The 20,295-nt window shown below is 47.0% G+C and overlaps 1 protein-coding gene and 1 long non-coding RNA gene across 2 annotated transcripts; both read right to left on the bottom strand.

Moving 5' to 3' along the window:
* Positions 1-398: 398 nt before the first annotated feature.
* LOC135365994 (uncharacterized) lies at positions 399-4,039 on the bottom strand. The gene is made up of 2 exons (XR_010414054.1): positions 3,933-4,039; positions 399-880 (listed from the first exon to the last, which is right to left on the bottom strand). It is a non-coding gene; the product is annotated as an uncharacterized LOC135365994 (long non-coding RNA).
* Positions 4,040-6,544: 2,505 nt separating this feature from the next.
* Positions 6,545-13,659, bottom strand: LOC135365993 (uncharacterized). The gene is made up of 3 exons (XM_064598641.1): positions 13,224-13,659; positions 9,248-9,515; positions 6,545-8,313 (listed from the first exon to the last, which is right to left on the bottom strand). The coding sequence occupies exons 1-3, from the start codon at positions 13,582-13,584 to the stop codon at positions 6,657-6,659; spliced, it is 2,286 nt and encodes a 761-aa protein (XP_064454711.1). The 5' UTR covers positions 13,585-13,659; the 3' UTR covers positions 6,545-6,656.
* Positions 13,660-20,295: the final 6,636 nt, after the last annotated feature.

Raw genomic sequence — 20,295 nt, 5'->3', positions numbered from 1 at the left:
CCGCCAACGTATGATGAAAAGGAAAACCAACAAAAATAACAGACAAGAAAATGAGAGATATCCCCGGTCCCTGGTTCCGAAAGTAAGTCTTACGGGGCACGATCTGTTGAGGATAGTATTAGACGGGGACCTAGGTCAAAGCTTCAAATATATGTCTGGCAACCACCGTTGAATGGCTTTTATTACACTTTATAGAGACATATCTTAGACTGTGCTAGAGATGAATAAGCCATCATAGAAAAAAAAAAGGAACACAAATTTTGTAGAGTAGCGAGGTACATAACAAATTGTGCAGGCGAATCCAGGGTTAATGCCGTAGTCGTGGTATCCGTCACGTATGTCGGTGCGAATATGCGATTGATAGCCAGCTAAAAAAGTAATGGACAAGCACAATAATATCGTCTTAATACATTTATTGCGCAGTCAGGAAGGCATATAGCTTCAATTGCGAACTTGCAGATGCTCGTAGCTGAACAGTACAAAGCATCTTTCCACTGAGAGGATGTTCAAGATGCTTCACCAAGAACGGTGTATAAGTGCTCCGTACGTCTTTCACCCTTGAGACACCTGCTCTCGGCCTGCGCGGTAGATGCGAGCCCAAGGTTTACACTATTCTGTTTGGAGGCGACGGTGACTAGTTGTCAGCGATCGACATTGTCCAGACTGGTGGTTCTCGAGATCTTGGGAACCGCAGGAATATATAGGGATCCTGAATCATGCTGCCCGTGTAGGAAAGGGTAATTTCTACGTCGCTGCTGCTTAGGTTGAAATTGAATGATAGCGTGTGCTTCTCAGATGGACGGTCATGTTGGCCATCACATGAAGTTGGCAGGCGACAGTTTCGGTCGGAAGTCTTGAAAGGCACAGGCCCGTACTCTATCTGAGGAAAGACATCGAAGCCGGGGATTGTTCATTTGTAAGTGGCAACAGGCGAAAGACACTTAAAGTAGCACAGAAGTCATTTTTAACACCCAGTTTTCTTCCTATAAAACTGTTAAGTAGCCCACTAAGATGCACCATGCGAAGTAATTTACACCACAATGTCATAATTATCGCAGAAATTGAATTTAAAATACGCCGCAAAAAGCGACCGTGCGCAACGGCGGTGAAGAGCAGTACCAGCCTGTGATCTGCCTGGAACCTCGCGCTGACGCTATAAGGAGAACGCTCGCTGATTGGCCTAGAGAAATGTCTGCTACTCCGCTGTCGTCTGCTACTCGGCTGTTCGGGGTTCTGATAAAGCCTTTCTCCTTGCTCGGTAATGCTTCGGCCGCTCCTTCTATCCGCAATTCTCCGGGAAAACTGGCAAAACAGGTTTACGGCGGCAAAGAGACAAGGCGCTGACCCCCACTGACCAGCAAACCAGAACCGTCTCCTTATGCCGTCGTCGGTGACGTGCCATCATACCTCCTCATCCTCGTTATAGCTGGAGTGGCGAGTTAAGGGTGAAGGCGCGGAGCTATGTCTATGCGAGTTTTTTTCTGGGAAAAAAATTGCACACATCAAAACCTTTCGCGCTATTCGGTATAATGACACACACACTTTCATCAGATGTCTTAATCTGAATTTTTTTTTGGATGGCCCTCTGTACTCCTTTAAGAGCCACTGGCTTGTCTTGGGCAGGTGAAATTAAATTCGTTCCAGGCGTCTCGCGAAGGACATATTCATCCCCTACGGGCGAGGTGAGCTCTAAGTCTTCGCCATTTTGACTGAACGTCAATGAGCTTTGTCGAAAACTATTGAGAGGATCCCTCTCGATGTATTGGACGCCCTCTGCGCAGACTCTTGCCTCAGCCTTTGTGATCGTGGGGTCAAAGGCCTGCCAATATGGACCATCTATGAACGACGGTGTAGAACCAACTTCTTGGCCATTTTGACTGAATGTCAGCGACAAGCTGACAACGTGCCACTGGATCTCTGCTTCATTGTAAATGCCCTTTGTTTCAAGATTGTCGTGGAACACGGTTTGTCCTTGTGTAGGTGAGTTGAAAGCAAAGTTTCCGTCATTTTTACTGAAGACCGCGGAGATATCTTGCCAACCAGACGCAGAATAGAAGTCAGTGCAATGATATCCGTTCGTGTAGTCATCTGGCATTTCACCGTCTAGACCGTTCTCGCTGAAAGTCAACAACCTAGTTTTAGAGTGGCTTTTAAGCTTGTCGTTACCTCTATAGCCATGGGCTGGAGGGGAAACACTGATGGTCACATTCTCATACGCCATCCCGCGATCACTTGTACCAGGAGCCTGATGACTGATATGTTCCCCGTGCACAGGTGAAAGGAAAACAACGTCTTTGCCATTCCGACTGTTGGACATTGCGATTTCGAAGTCTTGACCTTTCTGATTGATCGTGATTAAAGCCACCTTGACAGCGTGACACTGTAACTGCATTTCCACCTTGTCATCGTGTGCTTTAGGCGAAATATTGGTCCTTAGATGGTCGAGGACAAACCGAAATCCCTGGGCTAGAGGACTCTTAGGGGTCGCATATTCGTCATATACATGTGTGAACCTAGCTTCACCAATGACAAGTTCGGAGGCTTTCTTGGTCATCGCTCGTGGAGTCCTACGAACGACATCGTCATTCCTGATTGCCGGAGATCGGTCTGCGTCTTCACCTTTTTGGCTGAAGGAAATTGATACATGGGATTCCTCTCTGGGGAGTCCTGGGTCAAGCAAAACAGTATACATAGCATTCGCTGAACGATGGGATCAAGAATGTGAGCAAAATTTGCTTCTGGAGTTTGACGAATGGCATCGTCATTCTTTCTTGGTGGAAACATGTCCCCATTCTGACTGAAGGGAAGCGATGTCTCAGATTCCTCTACGGGCAGTTCTGGGCCATGCAGAACAGCGTATGGCATTCGCTGAACGATAGGTTCGAACATGTGCCCACAGTTGGTTCCTGGTGTCTCACACATGACACTGTCACTCATTCCTGGTGGAGATATACTGGAATCCTTATATTCTGGCTGATGGGAAGTGATGTCTTCGACTCCTGTGCGGGCACTTCCACAAAGTCAAGTAGGACAGTGTGTGACATTCGTTGAATCACAGGTTCGAACATATACACACGATTTGCTCCAGGAGTCTGACGGATGGCTTTGCCGTTCTTTATGGGTGCCGATATGTCGACATCCTGAGCACATTGGCTGAAGGGAATCGGCTTCTCTGACTCACAAGCGGGCACTTCCAGGTCAAGTAAGGCAGTGTATGGCATTCGCTGAATGGCAGGTTCGACCATATACCCACGATTTGCTCCTGGAGTCTGACGGATGGCTTTGTCGTTTCTTCTTGGTGCAGACACGGCGACGTCCTGACCATTTTGACTGAAAGGACGCAGTTCCCCTGATTCACAGGGGGGCTGTTCGAGGTCAGGCAGAATGATAGGTTCGCACACATACCCATGATCTGTTTCCGTGTACTCAGGAAATGCATCGCCATAGTTTATCACAGGGAAAATGTCGACATCCTCGCCATTTTCACCCAAGTTGAAGCGTACCTGGGGCTTAGGGACAGGCAGTTCATGGCTCAAGAATCCAGCCTTCGACATTGGTCGGACGGCAGGGTAAATCACGTACCGACAGTTTAGCCCTGATTTCTTGCGTGAGGTCTTGGGTTTCTTATACGGACGAAGCTCTTGTCCATGTCGCTCGGGATCGATAGGTCAATTATAGACAAGTCGACGTCATTAAGAGCGCGTTTCAGTAGTGCGTCCTTCTTACCTTCTCCTGTGTGTTCCCAAGGAATGATGCCGAAAGGATATTTGTCCCTGATGGTCTTACGATGCCTTCGCGGAACGCAGCACGACGTGATCTTTTCGTTGTTTTTGACAGGCGCCTTTTGCTGGCGGCTGTGGTCTTCCTGTCGGTCCATAACGGGATGTGGGGTAACGCGTGGGGGAGTGAAGTACAAACTGAGGCATACATACCTCAGAGGAAGTAATTCGGTTGTCGGCGCCGTTCCGTACGGCGTCCAAATCTTCATTTTGTCGCAGACGTGCTTCCTCTTGAATGGTTTGATAATTATTATCCACGTTTCTCGTGCTGGTACTTCTTCTTCCCCTTCTTCTTCTTCTGTTTCTTCGTTTCGTGTTGAATTCCAAGACCCATTCGTACTAAATTTCGCTTGCGCGGTATTATGAAAAAAAGAAAAAGAAAACGCACCGACACATTGATCGGTGTCCTATTATCTTTGGCTGTGCGAAGAAGAGGAAGAAGAACTTCACCACATAGCACATCGAAGGCCAGTCATTGCACAGAATGATACCTTTATCACTCCTGATTTGTAGAAAACGCTGGGCGTACCCCTTTTTTAACTGTATAAGTGAGTAAATCAAAGAGTGATATTAAATGGTAGGAACAACTTATTTATTTACACATGGTAAACAAGACTTTCGTGCACGAGTCTGCACTTCTTCAGGTTACAAAAATATAAACATGGTACAGGCACATATATACAGTTGAAGGGGGAGTTCTGGCATGAGAGGGTAACAGGTTGATGGAAAGGATGCAAACACAGATAAAAATCAAAAGAACATAAATACAAAAGCAGGGGTATCAGAAGCGAAACATAACGCGAGCCCAAGGGCTTATACACAGGAAACGAGAACACTTGTTGGTGACGTTCGAGGAATTAAGGATAAAAAGGGCTAAATATAAATATATTTTATATTATATTATTATAATTTATATTATTATATAATATTATTATATTATATTAAATATATTTAATATAAATATATATATATATATAATAAAAATAAAAAATGTATAAGTGAGCGAAAAAAGGCGTACGCCTCCCGTTTTTAACCAATAAAGGGGTAGAACGATGTAATGCGGAACTGTGATTGGCTAAGCAAGTACATGTGGTGAAGTTCTGTTTTTCCTTTCACCACCACCATCACCACCTCCTGTTTTTCCTGCGTCTGCCTCAGACGCTTTCAGACATATGTCGGCACAATTCCCTTAGAAGTCGTCTCAGGACGCAAATTCCCCAGGGCGTTAGTCGTAAACTAACGTGTTCAGTTGGGGTATAGTTGGTACATACTACATACAAAAGAACGCAGCCAAAGACGACACACACACACGCGCGCGCACGCGCACGCACGCACGCACGCGGGGAGGTGATAGGAAAAACTGGCTCCTTAACTTTTGATGGCGGTCTAACAGCGAGTGCCGCACACGTAACTAACGTAACGTAGACGTAAAGTTGCCCACTTGTGAGAGGCCGACAAGGGCGAGCACTTCCGTGTGCACCACCACCACCACGATATCTATTTAGAGTGTAGGAATGTTTTCGGGGAATGGACAACATTCCATCCGTCCATCGGTTTACAGCGGTTGCTGTACACAGCTGGCTGAAGGTACACAGTAACGACTTTGAGATCTGTGTGAAGGCGTACTGCCAGGACGGACCCACCGTATTCGTGAACGTTGCTGCGAATCTCTCGAGGTGTAACGCTGATGCCATCCTTCGCGTATAGATGGCAACTCCGGCCCTTCGGTTAACATGCGTTAATGTTAGAAGGCCCATGTCAAAGGAAAAACGGCGGTGTCCATCCGCGGACACGAGAAAGGAGGAGATACTATCACAGGAACAGTTTGAACGAAAACAACGAATGCGGCGGGAAACGATACGCAAGTTATGTCATCTTTAGACTCAGACTGCGACTTTAGAATCAGAGAATGCGATAGATCTTGATGTGCCCATCCAAATCAAGGACTACTTCTATATACAGACAAACTCCTTTACAGTTCACAGTAAAGGTATTTTCGTTAAAAAGGATGTACATTATTGGACCTATAGGCTCCAGCGGGACCGCAAAAAAAATTCGCTGTAGTGGTATTTTCGTTAAAAAGGTGTTCGCTATAAAGGAGTTTGACTGTATATCACTGGAACCAAACGTCCTGGAAACCGACGGGCCGGAGTTGCCATCTCCAGTGATATATATATAGGAGAAGCCCTTGATACAGGGTATCTCAGAAAACGAGTCTTTGAATTATAATAAAAAAAAAACTACGCCACGTAGAAACATGCGGTCAACGCTGTTCAATTTCAGTCGTTACTTGTTTCTATGTTCACAAATCGACACCATGGAGTCTTCGATACTGCATGATCCGGTTTTTGCAATCAATATTTTCACATTTTCACTGTCGCTAAAAATCTCATGGTCTGCCGGAAGAAGTCACAAAAAACAAAAGTGTCTCTAAACCCCTTATATTCTTAGAAAGAAGGGTGGATAATTTACACATTTTAAGAGGTAGTAGTTGTCGCATATGTTATGCTTAAAAGTAAAAAAAGTAAAAAATAAAAAAGTAAAAGTATGTTAAAGCTCTACCTGCTAACGAATGATACGGATACCGCTCCCGATTAGGCCCGTACGCCTTTTTGTTGCAATTTGGATTTATGATACTTTTTTACCACCCTTTTTCACCCTTTATCAGGCGCTATGTTGACCTACCTTTTCACACGCTTTTCTCTGAAAGTGATATGAAAAATGGTGCTATACAGTGAGCAAAAGCAGAGCAATTTAGCCGCTCCTGTTCTTTGTGTATATGTTTATTGTAAGGTATATTAGGGTATTTTATGGGAACTACTTCAATTTCTTTTCAAGTGTAAATCACTCTCATCATTATGAAACAGATTCCCCGAGTCACAAATGGCCTGAAGACGGGCACTTGTCCGTATTGGGCGAGCAATCGAACGCCTTCGCGAACTCCGGCCTCTCGGAAAGTACAAAGTTGCAACGGAACTTTCCGGGAAGAACATACCGATGTCCCGACGGACGTCCGCAATTGATCAGGCAAAATCTTCGAAAAAACATCTGGTCGCTCTTCTTCGTATCTTCCTCACTTAGGCCCCCTCTGTTGACGCCACAGGTGGTATTCAAGGCCAACTTCAAAGCAACCAGTTCTCGTACGGCTGCGTCCGTCGCGTTCGCCCCCGCTTCTCCAATATGACGTTTGTAACACAATATGACATCCTCGATTTCCGATTCGGCCAGCGGGTAAACGACTCCATCAAGTCCCGCTTGCACGAGCCCTTCGGCGAGCAGCGTTCCGACCGTCGCGTAGTTCAAACGAGAGCTGTCGTCGCCGTAAAATATGTCTCCACGTAACACCGCGACGGTTAATACAATCCCCTTCTCCATCACGTACCCGAAGGTCCCGTTGTACTGCCACTGCGAAAGCGGCATGTCCTCCTCGGTGTCTCGCAGTTCAACGTGTTCCTTCAGCAACATCGCGACGTTCGAAATAAATGACCGGTCGAGGAACTGAAAGGCTGTCTCTCTGGAGACATCCGTCCTCGCTCCTGCCAGCCAGACCACGGCAGTATTTATTCCGCGAGCCACTCGGTCTCTGCTTGCGGGAGAAACGAGAGACGATGTCCTCGTCCCATCCAGCAAGAGTCTTCGGATATGTGCTTCCATGGTCGACACCTCCTTGTCTGCGTTGTAAGGCAGGAAGTGATTGACGACGGCCTGAAAGTACGCCCGGCTGAAATATTCGCTCGTAATCCTGAGACATTCTCTTTGTTCGGTCCCTTCGAAGAGGTTGTAGCGGGCCGTAAAGTCATGGGTAAGAAGGTGGGAGACTGCCAGGAGGACGAGGTACGTGCTTCTCTCCTGGATACCAAGATTGGAGAGTTCTCGGAATGCGTTTCGAATAACGCCAAGATTCTGAACGCGAATGTAAGCGTCTTCGAAGTTAGATTTTGGAAGAAAGTTCCTCAAGGCCTGTACGATGATACCTGGGTCAATGCCGATCTTCAGTTGAGAGATGCGAAAACGCAGATACAACCTCTTCTTCGCTCTCGCGTACATCTCGCTAAACCGTTGGTCCAAGCCAGTCGCGTCTACGCCCACGTCCATTCCAGAGAATTTAATCACATCTTGTACGTATGTCCGAAGCATGTCGTCCATGGCATGCCCGTACATTGTTGAGAGACTGGGGCCCATGTCAAAGTACACTTCTATACGGGGTCTTTTGTACCTTATCTGGACCACGCTTGGTGCGCCCTCGAGCGCCAAGCGGACTACTTCCGGAAAGATGTCCTGGAACGACGTGGTGGATTTCCACAGCGAGACGTTCACCCGAAGTATCGTGACGGCGTCGTTTACAAGGTGTCGCAGTTCCTTCTTTTCAATAATGAATTTCTTGCAGCTTTTGAAGAAGACAGACATCGCTTGTTCTGCGTCTCGGTGGACCAGATTGTCTTTGACTCGGTCAAGCTGGACGTAGATATCATTCCTGAGCTCGTGCAAGACTTCGTCTAAATAGGCGTTGAAGAACCGCGTTGGCTTCGTCCACCTGTAAGTATGAGGGCATATTATTGTGCCTTTTTGTTTGCTCTGGCTACTGACGTTAACGTCTACGCCTACACTCTTAAAAATGAACTTCACCGCATAGCACGCCCCTAGCCAACCATAATCTCGAATGATATCGTTATGTGCCCTGATTTGTTGAAAATGGGAGGCGTACACCTTTTTGTGACACTTATGCTGTTCATAATTGTCACAGAAAAGGCGTACGCCTCCCATTTTTAACAAATCCGGGCAGATAACGATATCACTCGAGATCATGGTTGGCTAGGAGCGTGCTATGCGGTGAAGTTCATTTCTAAGAGTGTAATACAGAAGTTGAAGTCTAATAATAAATGTCTAGTAATAATAATAATTGTCTAGCAATAAAGATGACGTCTAACAGGTAATTGCGTGTTCATCCCGATGAACACGGAACTTGACAGTCGGGTATCTGGGAAAGAAAGCACATTGGTACGCTGCTCCAAGCACAAAATATGTAAACCGAAACTAACTAATTAAAAAATCACTAATGCCGACGTGCACTCTTAAAAATGAACTTCACCGCATAGCACGCTCATAGCCAACCACCATCTCGACTGATATTGTTATCTGCCCTGATTTGTTGAAAACGGGAGGCGTACGCCTTTTTGTGACACTTATGCTGTTCATAATTGTCACAAAAAGGCGTCCGCCCCCCGTTTTCAACAAATCGGGGCAGATAACGATATCATTCGAGATGATGGTTGGTTAGGAGCGTGCTATGCAGTGAAGTTCATTTCTAAGAGTGTGGGTTTAAGTAAAAGATAGGATTTTTATTTAATTAGTGAGCGTGTGCAAATGAGCTGCCCACTGCTCAGTTGCTTCCGGTGCAGCCGCCCTTGTCACCGCAAGTCTATGGCAACGCACTTATACAGTACCAAAGCTTTGCGGTCAGCACGAACCTGTTGCAGATATGTTGGTAAAAGTCAGTGCAAGGGTTAGCGTTCCAGTCGATGATATCTTCAAAGAACCTTTCAGCGTCGTGGCAGTTCTTTGAAGATCCGCACCAGTCACGCTCGCCGGTGACGCGAGCACCATGCCAAGGGCTGTTCCGGAGGAAGTAGAATAGTACGCTGACGAGGACAGCGCCACCGACAGCGGAGAGGAGGAAAATGCGCGTATTCCTCGCACTGGTTCTCTTCGGTTGTTCCGCTATGGTCCCAGGGTATCCTGAAAGATCATTGGCTTCTGCATATTCTTGCTATACAAAGAGAGCTTCACTTTTCGGTCTTTTAAGTTACGCATCCTTACGCGTCGAACACATTGCCTTGCCGATTCTGCTGTTTTGATCTATACACTCTTAAAAATGAACTTCACCGCATAGCTACCACCCTCCTAGCCAACCACCATCTCGAATGATACCGTTATCTGCCCTGACTTTTTGAAAACGGGAGCCGTACGCCTTTTTTGTGGCAATTATGAACAGCAACAGTGTCACAAAAAGGGCGTACGCCTCCCGTTTTCCACAAATCAGGGCAGATAACGATATCATTCGAGATGATGGTTGGTTAAGAGCGTGCTATGCGGCTATGCGGCGAGGTTCATTTTTAAGAGTGTAGTCTCGTGGCATACAGGGTGTTTTTTTTTATTCGTTGCATAATTTTTAATAAAAAATAGCAGAGCAAAACAGAGGCCGTTTCAGCAGGTGGGTTATACGTCCAGGCAGACATCCTGTACAACAGCGCCTACAACTGCTGGACGACTGATTACCTATAATTCATTAATGAAGTTATTAAGATTTTTTTTTTTGGGGGGGGGGGGAGGGATGCGGGATAGCAAGTCACTATTCCAATCCATCGTCCTTATTTAATACCCTGAGAAGCGAACGTCCTTCGAGATATCGTAAATTGCCAAATTTCGCTATGCAAATGAGCCGAAACCAGAAGTACGCACTACTCGAGCGCAGATAGAGGCAACAGGCAATCCCGGTGAGAGGGCACGTGCTTTGGAAGGATGGTACTGATTGGCAGTGATGGCCACTAACTACTTCTACAGTAGTTTAACTATAACTACTAACTACTTTGTGATTGAGTAGTTTAACTAGTAGTTCAACTACTTTTCAGGGAAGTTGTAGTTTAACTACATCTACAACTACTTAACGTTGTCCACCAACACCGATCCCTTGTAGTGTTCTTGGACACCTAAACATGAATCACAAGCAATAATAAACTTTGGCTCAAGCCATTGCTACGATCGTCAAATACAAAGCTTGCGGCGTGATTCTTTCTGTGCCTACGCGATAAACTAAGCTGCAGAATTATTTCACAGCAAATAAAATGAGGCTTCACTAGACAAGCATTAAAAGTGAAGATTTAGTACACATGCACGACACAATTGCTCTGCACCTCCGTTCTCATCAAACAAGTAGCTCAAGGTAAAAGTAGGATGCACAATCGTGCCGTAAAGCTTGCGGCAAAATCGGAAGTAGTTGGCGACTTCGGTAACCTAACTACTGTAGTTAACTACTTAAAATAGTAGTTTAACTAGTAGTTGCCACTACATTTCTGCAAGTAGTTCATAACTACTTTTTAACTACAGTCAGGTAGTTTAACTAGTAGTTTAACTACATGTAGTTAACTACTGGCCATCACTGCTGATTGGAGAAGTCTCTAATCTGAGACCGCTCTCCGACCAAGATAAGGTGAAGGCCCCGTCTTTGCTGCGCTCGAAAAACGCCCAGTTCTTGTTTCGGCTCATTTGCATAGCGACATTCGACATTTTTATATTCCAAGTACGTTCGCTTCGGAGGGTGCTTAGTAAGGACGGTGGATTGGAGTAATGAAAGGCTCCAAGACTACCATCTCGCATTTCCCAGAAGACATTTAATTAATGAATCAAGTTAATGAATTTTAGCCAATTACTCGTCAAGAAGTTGCAAACGCTGTCCTACACGATGTTCGCCTAACCGTACAACTAACCTATATTACAAAATATTACATATATTTTTTTACTTTTTTTTGTATAACAATTCTGTAACGAAAAAAAAAAGAAAACACCCTGTATGGTACACAGTCTAAGTAAGCATAGAATACTCAATGTGGTACTTAGACATTAGAACTCCACCGCTAAACGCGTATCCACCTCAACCTACTAGATTATAGCGACCATGTCATACGAACCCCTTCCCAGCGCCGCATTTGGAGGCTAGCGATGGCGCTACTCATCGGCCCGGTTATTGCTTCCTCAATTTCTACAGTACTCAATACTTTAGCTTACTGTAGTATTTTTGTACAAGCGGTGAATGTCCCACGAGAGATGCTTCCTTCTAAAGTTGATTATTCATCATTCTACGCGTTTTCATAGGAACTGTTGCTGTCGTCTGCTACGGTAATCGCGCGCCCGGTTCTGCGCGTTCAAAATTTAAATTTCCATCGTCCAATCATGATGCAGGTCTCGCGGGCCGATGAGGAGCGCCCCAAGCGGATCATGCGGATGGGCTCCTCATTGGGTTTGACGCGGTCGCTATAAAATTTAGTAGGTCGTGGTATCCACACGAAAGACATTCTCCAGTATACTGCAGTGGAAAGTGAAAGAAACGTCATAGCTTTCTGTTGTCACTTGAGCGTTAGCACTCAAAGACGTGTCTTCACGTGCACTGCTAACCGTGGGGAATATCCTGCGACACAGCCACAATACATATTCCGTAGCAGACGACAGGAAAAGACGCTGACGGTGTCGCCTGCTAAATGCCCAGTACGTCGCTCCCGATATTCCGGCACCGCGTGAAAGCTCAACATAACACGGGGCGGACTTCGGCTCCGTGGGAACATTTTTCACATATTGTTCCACTAGACTATTCTGTGAAGATGTCGCTCGTGTGAATACACGGTAACTGGAGCGCTCGAGGAGGAAACAATACTGCCAACAGTTGCCCCAAAAGTTGTGAAACGTACAGCATTTCGATATCCTTAAAAGGACACTAAAGTGCAAAATTTCTTCCTCGCTGAATATAAGATGCCGTTCCTTTGACACTCATACACAAAAGAACGGGATTCATCGGTTGCATTGTTCGTGATTTATGAACGAAGCAAACTGCAGTTTACGCTTTCCCTCTCCTTCCGAAGATGTGCGACAATGGTGAGAGGCATCGGATTGGTCTCCTCAAACGATCTCCCGCGCCGACTGGACGAATCGTTTGAGGAGAACAATTACGGTCTGCTCGGCATTTTTGGCCTTCTCGAGAAGGGGGAAGGAGGAGAAACAAATTCGGGTTTCTGTTTCTCTCCATGTATTTGCACGAGCGACGTGCTCACAGAAGATGTTAGTGCAAGAATAAGCAAACACGGAGCTACTCACGGAGCCGAAATTCCGTTCCATGTTATATTGGCATTCACACGGTGCAGGAACACCGGGAGTGGCATGCTGCTCACCTAGCAGACGACACTTAGCAGACGACAACATCAGCGTCATTTTCTGTCGTCTGCCAGGAGTATTCTTGTGGCCGTGTCTCAGGATATCCCCACGGTTAGCAGTGTACGTGAAGACATCACATTGAGTGCTCACGTGACAGCAGAAATCGATGACGTTTTTCCGCTGTAGCATTCCGGGGAATGTTGCTCGTGTGGATGCACGGTTTCGCTCATAGGTCAGTCGATGCGACGAATCAATTCCGTTCCTTTTGTATTGCCGTCAACGTAACGGCATCATTCATCCGGCGAGGAGAAATGACGGTTATTCTGGGGTCACCAAAGTGCAAACATTTCTCCTCGCGGGATGAATGATGTCGTTACGTCGACTGCAATACAAAAGGAACGGAATTCATTCGTTTTCCTCACAGGGCTGTGACGTAATGCGAACATGATAGCCACGGACCAAGTGCGGAACCACACGTCAACATATACCCGAACAGCAACTTGAAGCAACGAATGCCTCGCTTACCTGTAGGGGCTTCTTCCGATTCCATCACGAGCTCACTGTCTGCACTTCGGGTGCCAACATTGGGTTGCTTGTCCTTCTCTTGCACGTCTGTGGCTTCAAGACCCATCGAGAGGGAAGCTCGCTCCCCTGTATACGCTCCGGCAGGCTCCAGGGTTTGCCCTGTGAGGTCTAATGTTGGCGCTCCAGTGTTTGATGGTCCGACGGGGCGATGAGATGGTTCGGTCCTTTTGGGTTTGCTCCGCTTTTTCTTCCGTTCAGACTTTTTCGCTTTGGCCGCAACTTCCCCAGCTGGACTCTTGACGGCAGCAGGTACCTGCTGAGAAACGGCCATGCCTGCGCTCGACGTGGGGTTGCCGTTCATGTCCGGAGCGCGTGTGTTCCCCGCTAGACATAGACGAGTCGAATGACACTCTTCACGTGACACGTGCGCTGCCCATTGTTAAGGCCAGTTCCCACATATAGCAGTTTGCTACATAGCACTAGAAAATTGCGCTATATTTTCCTCCTCGCATTGCTACGAACCGCTATGAAACCGCTCTTGTCGAAGTAGAGCCCCGGTCAACTTTTCTAGCGCTATATCGAGCGGTGCGTCTGCGTTAACCAATCGTGAGCGCCTTTCAGCCGTGACGTCGCGGAAGCTGGGGTCTGTTTTGCTTCCGATCACTCGAAGCAGCAAGGCGGGAATACGACGACGACGACGACGTGAAAATGGCCACGAGTTTGATTTGCCAATGCATGGGTGTTTGGTTACTACAGTCTGGTATCGCGATCACAGCATCGAAAGTGTCGTCCCCCTTCATGCTACGGATACCCGACGCCGACAGTAAGCAATCACGGTAGCACCGGAGCATCACGTCGCAATGAGATATCCCGTGACTCCAGCAGGATAGCGCTATGTGCTCGGTTGTATGTGAGAACGGCAGGCGGAAAAACAGCGCAAGATTTTTAGGGCTATTTTCTAGCGCTATAAAGCGAAGCGCTGTATGTGGGAACTCGCCTTTAGCATGGAGACGGACAAAAACGCTTTGCCTTGGGCTCCTCGCGGCGGTCACTGTGACTATAGGCCGTCCTCTCGTTTTGGCCAACTCCGCCAGAGGTACATCTGCACCCCTTTGCGTCAGTGGCGTGTATGCCAAAGGGAGTCTGGCCATCAGGAGGACCCTAAAAAGGAGGCTCGACCTGTCAATCAAACTTAGGCGCATTTCATTGGTTACCGTTTTCCATGGGGGCTGCCATGACACCAAATTTTCTCCAAGATGGAGGATGGTGCTTGGAACGGCGAAGCGGAGACTTCGTGACAACAAGTTTTCACAGACTACTTTCATACTGTGAGTATATATCCTCATGTACTCATGTGCAAAATCAGCTTCAACTTTCGCTCCGCCATCATTATTTACGTGAAAATGGGATGTTTCGTCGCTAACGTTAGGCGTAGTTGAGATCGTGGTACCAGGAAATAGCAAGAAGGACGACCCTTATACGTAGGATTTTGCATTATATAATTGTATTTTATTTATACATACATCTTTGCTCCTTTTTGATTCAATGTACTTACATTACGTGATATAAAACTTCATACCGGCTGTCGTCTGCTACGAAGAAGCAGTTGTACCGCCATCCTGGCCAATCACTTCTGCCAGCAACCATTTCTGCAATTCTGAGCCCTCCCAACATGCCTCTCTCCGTGCATATAGCGTTGATAAAAGTGGGCGCAAAATCCGTCGTTTTGGTCTGTCACCAGTGATATCCGTTTCAATCCAAATCCATCAATTTTCTCCAAAATGGTAGCGCCCAGTAAACAAGAGTGAGGTATAAGTACTGGATGGATGTAACAATAGACAACTGTATTTCGACCTGCGATTGGCTAGATACATCAAAAAGTGGGTCGAGCCTCAGGTATCGGCAGGTCCCATTAATGGCCAGACTCCCTTTGGCATACACGACACTGCTTTGCGTTTGTTAGGATCCCCACTTTCGTTAGCGTCAGTGCTGTCTCTGGGGAGCATCCCATTCTGCGCTCTGTAATAGGTCTGTTGTAGTAGGTCTCGTCTCGTACATTGTGCCCTCCAACCGCTTCTATAGGCACTTTCACGCTTCTCTCATACATTTTCTCGTACGCACATTCCTACATACATACATACATACATACTCGCTTGTTGATGCATAGCCGTCATACGTCATATATATGTAAGTTGGTAGCCGCGCCGCGCCTGGCATTACATCTCATCACTACCACACAGGCGTAATAGATCTCTACCCGAGAAACGTCATCATGACGTTGGTGACAGACTGAAACCGAACCAAATCGGAAGGGGAGGACTCGGTTCCACGAATGGGCACTTGTTCGCTGCCTGCTATTGAAAGAAAAGTAGGACCGAAGGTCGCGTCCCCTTTCAGAGACCATCGTAATCCCCTCAGTGACCGTGGCTTTCAGGCGCGACCTTGTTCGCTCCTACACTCTTAAGAATGAACTTCACCACATAGCACGCTCCTAGCCAACCACCATTTTGAATGATATCGTTATCTGCTCTGATTTGCTGAAAACGGGAGGCGTACGCCATTTTTGTGACAATTATGAACCGCATAAGTGTCACAAAAAAGGCGTACGCCTACCGTTTTGAACAAATCTGGGCACAGAGCGATATCATTCGAGATAATGGTTGGCTAGGAGCACGCTATGCGGTGAAGTTCATTTTTAAGAGTGTAGCTTTGAGCGTAGTTCAACTCTACCAAATTGGTGGCGCTGTCGAACACTATGACGTCATTTGTTTACAAACAGGGAGAGGTCTATTATGCCATTTTGTCCTGGCCAATCTCCCTTAGTGGCTCACGGCCATCTTTTGATTGGTAATCAATTACTTTTTGGGAGTAACGGGCACAAGTCTGGTGTGGGCAAAGCGTTCTCATTGTTGTTGCCAGGTTTAAGTTCGCCGCCTACATTGCGGGAACTGCGGAGTTCGTGTCTTAGACACAGGGTATAGCCCGTAATATTAAGTCTGAATTTTCTAAAACGCTACGATGTGGATATGAACGAAATTTGTGTCCTTTGTATACTGAGCACCCATGCTGTGAAATGAGCCAGCAGTATAAAATTGTATGCGTGCTGCTTCACAGTACCATTAATGTCGCCAGGTGCAGACGCGCCGAATCCGCCACAGCGGCACTCGGCAGTTTCAAGAGGACGCTGTCCGATTTAAACGATCAGTTCCCGGGTCCATCGACCCGTCGGTGGATTTCGTTGCCACACACCACTGCTCGCGTCGAGAAGCGTCTATTCTACAACGACTATACGACTTAAAGGAGCAGTCTAGAGGCCCACAACTTTTGTTTCTGTTTTTGGTCAGCATGGAACGTTAGGCGGCCGAAAATAGTTTTCCCACAATTAGTGCAACCGTAGGTAAATTGGGACGCCTGCAATAGCTCCCCGAACCTCCCGTGCGAGAAACACCCTCCTTCGCCTTCACGATAGGCACGTGATGAGCGCCACCACACACGTCACTATGTGACGCAAGTGGTGAGGACGCTCCTCATTGGACTTGGGATCACATGATCGAGGTGAGCAACATCGCGCATGCCGGAACGTCTGCTACCGCTTCGGAGACGCCAAGCGTTCTCCGGCTTCGTGATGTCCGAAACGGAGGGTTTGAAGGCTGTCCACGACACAACCACGATTTTTTGGGACCGCAGACACCACGGGAAGAACGAGTGGTGCAGCCCGAAATTAACTGCGCTTGTACAGCAAAAACCACGTGCTTCTCGACAGTGTGCCGCCTGTCCGACAGCTTTCACCGCCCAGGTGCTTCAGTGGCTAACAGGTGGCGCCACAATACCGCCGCCATCGCTTGCTTTCTGCTACTGTGATTTTTTGAGATTGCACAGAAGTCAGGGATATATTACTCTTGTGATCGTAATCTTATGTTTTCTCAGGCTGCATATATGCTTCTTTTTTTTTAGAAAACGTGATATAAATCGTGTAAATAATAGAAGTCAACAAGAAGCAGCTCGCAATGTTCGTAACAGACGGTTTTTCCTACGAACGAATGAGGGGCTCTCTACCACCAACGTCACACTAGAGTGGGTGTGGTCTGCAGTTGGAGCGCTCCGGCCTGTCACCGCGGCAGCGATTTTCCAAATTAATTGCACCGTGGTGATACAACTTTGGACAGAAATATTTTGCGGGAATGCTTTTCACAGACTGCTTTACAAGATGACAGCAGTTTTGGGCCATGTTAGATACCACTTTAATGCTCCTTTAATGTCGCCAGGACACCTCCGCGTCTCCATAAAATAAGCCTTCTCCACTCGCCCAAACGCTCTCACTGAAACTGTTTTCACACTTGTAAAGGCGTAGTAACGCGCATGGCGCACGCCCTTTTCGTTGTAATTTTGGTAACATCATAATGGAGTACGGTTTAGCAGTAATTTTCTTTACTCGCATTTTGTCTGTCCTCTAAAATTCCCGTATTTCAAGGTAGAGCCCTGCGCGGATGAGATTTTTGGCATCCGCATCCGACCCGCATCCGCGCACACATTACCGCATCCGATCCGCATCCGCACCATACACAACAGTTTACATCCGCATCCGATCCGCTGAGCAAAACGCACCATCCGCATCCGATCCGCAAAATCCGCACGTTTCGAAAGACGCGTAAAGACCGCCGGAAGCATGTTGGTATAATTTCGGATGCCTCCATGCTGTCACGGAAGGACTCAGTCATGACGACAAGCAAAGGTAAACCTTTCAACAAACGCGATATGGAGAGACTTCTGGAACGCGTGGAACGCTACCTCGTCGGTGCTCGCGCGGTTCGAGACGCCAGAATGCCTCCTCTCCCGTCTTGGCGCCGTGCATGGACAAAGGTGAACCCGAGCATGCGCTATGCGCTCGCTGTCGGCTGTCGGCGCGCAATGCAAATAAATTGCTGGTGGAAAAATGACAGCACGCGGTATATCCGCATCCGATCCGCTACCGATCCGCTGCCTTCGTATCCGCATCCGATCCGCATCCGACCTCGCGCCATCCGCATCCGATCCGCACACCGCAGAAAGTGCTAAATTTTCATCCGAATCCGCAAGTATCTTGCGGATATCCGCGGATATCCGCTTCCATCCGCGGATGGTGCAGGGCTCTATTTCAAGGTATCATATTCTTGAGAACCGTATCGTAGACACTTGCACGTACTCGATTACCGGTAGCACGTATCTACGATATTCAAGACGTAATGGAAGCAATATTTGCACTGACACTTGATCTTTAGTAATGCTTTCTGTAAAATTTTGTAAAATATTATCCTGGAGGTATACAGCGTTATGCAACCAAGTTTAATGCGCATTGCCGCACACCTCTAAAGGTGTGAAAAAGTTTACAGGGTACTTGCGCTGTTGAAGCTGGTATTTCACATCTTCTCCTGGACTGCCGCAGACTCGACACCCCTCTAGCCGCGCTCAGAGGACGCCTACCCGAGCTGTGGTGCACAGGCCACTCTGCTCGGTCCAGTATGACATCCCACACAGCGATCTGTGACCAAAGCGGTTTTGATGTTCCACAGGTCTCATGCGCAGCCTGTGAACTCAAGTCCTGTCATCTCATTCGTCAGTGCCCCACCCTCGCATTACCCTAAAGGTACTGTAAAGCAGCACCGATCAAATGTCATTTAGTGTGGCTATTCGATAGTCCAAGCCACCAGGACAAAAACTGCGCAAGTTTCATTCCAATCGACGGTGCAATTAATTAGAAAATTTCAATTAAAGATTACGGGCAACACTGTACTAGGTATTCGAAATGAATCCGTACTCCTGCCACATACGGCGGCAACCACATTGCATGCGTAGGACACTGGGCCCGACATAACAATCCACCACAATCCACCACAAAATCCGCCCCTGCAATCCACACAACTATATCCACATCTGAGGACAAGCGGATAAGCGAACTAAAATGCCGTTGAAAAAAAATGTGTCAGACGTTCAAGAAGCCAGACAGCGTCGGGACTTGTTTGTTCACAGAGGTTCACAGAGAGGGTTTGTTCGTTCGAAAGAGGCCGCGAACAGAAGGAGCGCGCAGGCGCAGCAGAGAAGTACGGGAGAGCCTCCATCGAACAGCGGCTGGCGCTGGGTTACTTCGCAAAAAACACTGTTAACAGGGGTTTCAGAATGCATAGGTAAACAGGGAAACTAATATTATGGTTACTAAAATAACGAAGTTCCGATGTAATAGTGTGTAATACCAATTTTCAGTGTTGTACGCCGTACAGAGGGTTGTTCGACACCAGGCGTCGCACCACTCCACTACGCCGCATTTTTCATTGCAAATTAGAAATATTTATGGCGCGTTGTCGGTCGTATGGTTCCGCATATGGTATTTAGGAGCAACAAAGTCTCTAGTCACATCACCGGCATATCATGCTTGTCTACTGCTTTACAGTACCTTTAAACATCTTATTTTGGCTTTAATCTGTCATCATTCTTTCACCTTTTCTTAGTTTATCGTTTATCCTTTTTCTTCATTCCTTTTTTTCTTTTTGAATAGCAAGCAAACATACCGTTTTGCCTACCTTTCCTCATTTTTTTCTTTGTCCTAGTAAATATACCCCCCCCCCCCCGGGTATTTCAACTATCTTCGTCGTATGTCAGACGTTGATTAGGAGCGCTTCTGCTGCAAGATCTCCATGTCTCTGGCCGAAACTTCACCCCTGTTTGGTATGAGCATATAATGCACCAGCAGGACAGGTCACTCGTTCAAATTTCACGTTAACTAAACGTTTACAGCAAGTTCGTTACAATGGACATAACATTTTACCGAAGGTGGTCCCAAAAGTAAACTTTTTGCCGTCTGTCTAAGGGAGACGTTGCCCAATCCAGCAGAAAGCGCGTTGCTTTCTAGGCTGCACATCGAAATATCTCGTGAAAGATGAAAGCAAATGTCACTATTATTCTTACCTCCCAGCTATTTGATTACCACCGGGGGTCACCAACCAGCGTAGCCATCACTTGCATCGGGGTCCGATCGTATGTATTTTATGCCTATACAGAGAATGAGTAGCACAGCGGCTGGTGGACAACAAACGGTGAA

This window comes from Ornithodoros turicata, chromosome 8, assembly GCF_037126465.1.
Source record: "Ornithodoros turicata isolate Travis chromosome 8, ASM3712646v1, whole genome shotgun sequence".
Classification (NCBI taxonomy): domain Eukaryota; kingdom Metazoa; phylum Arthropoda; class Arachnida; order Ixodida; family Argasidae; genus Ornithodoros; species Ornithodoros turicata.
This window is presented reverse-complemented; position numbering and strand designations above follow the sequence as displayed.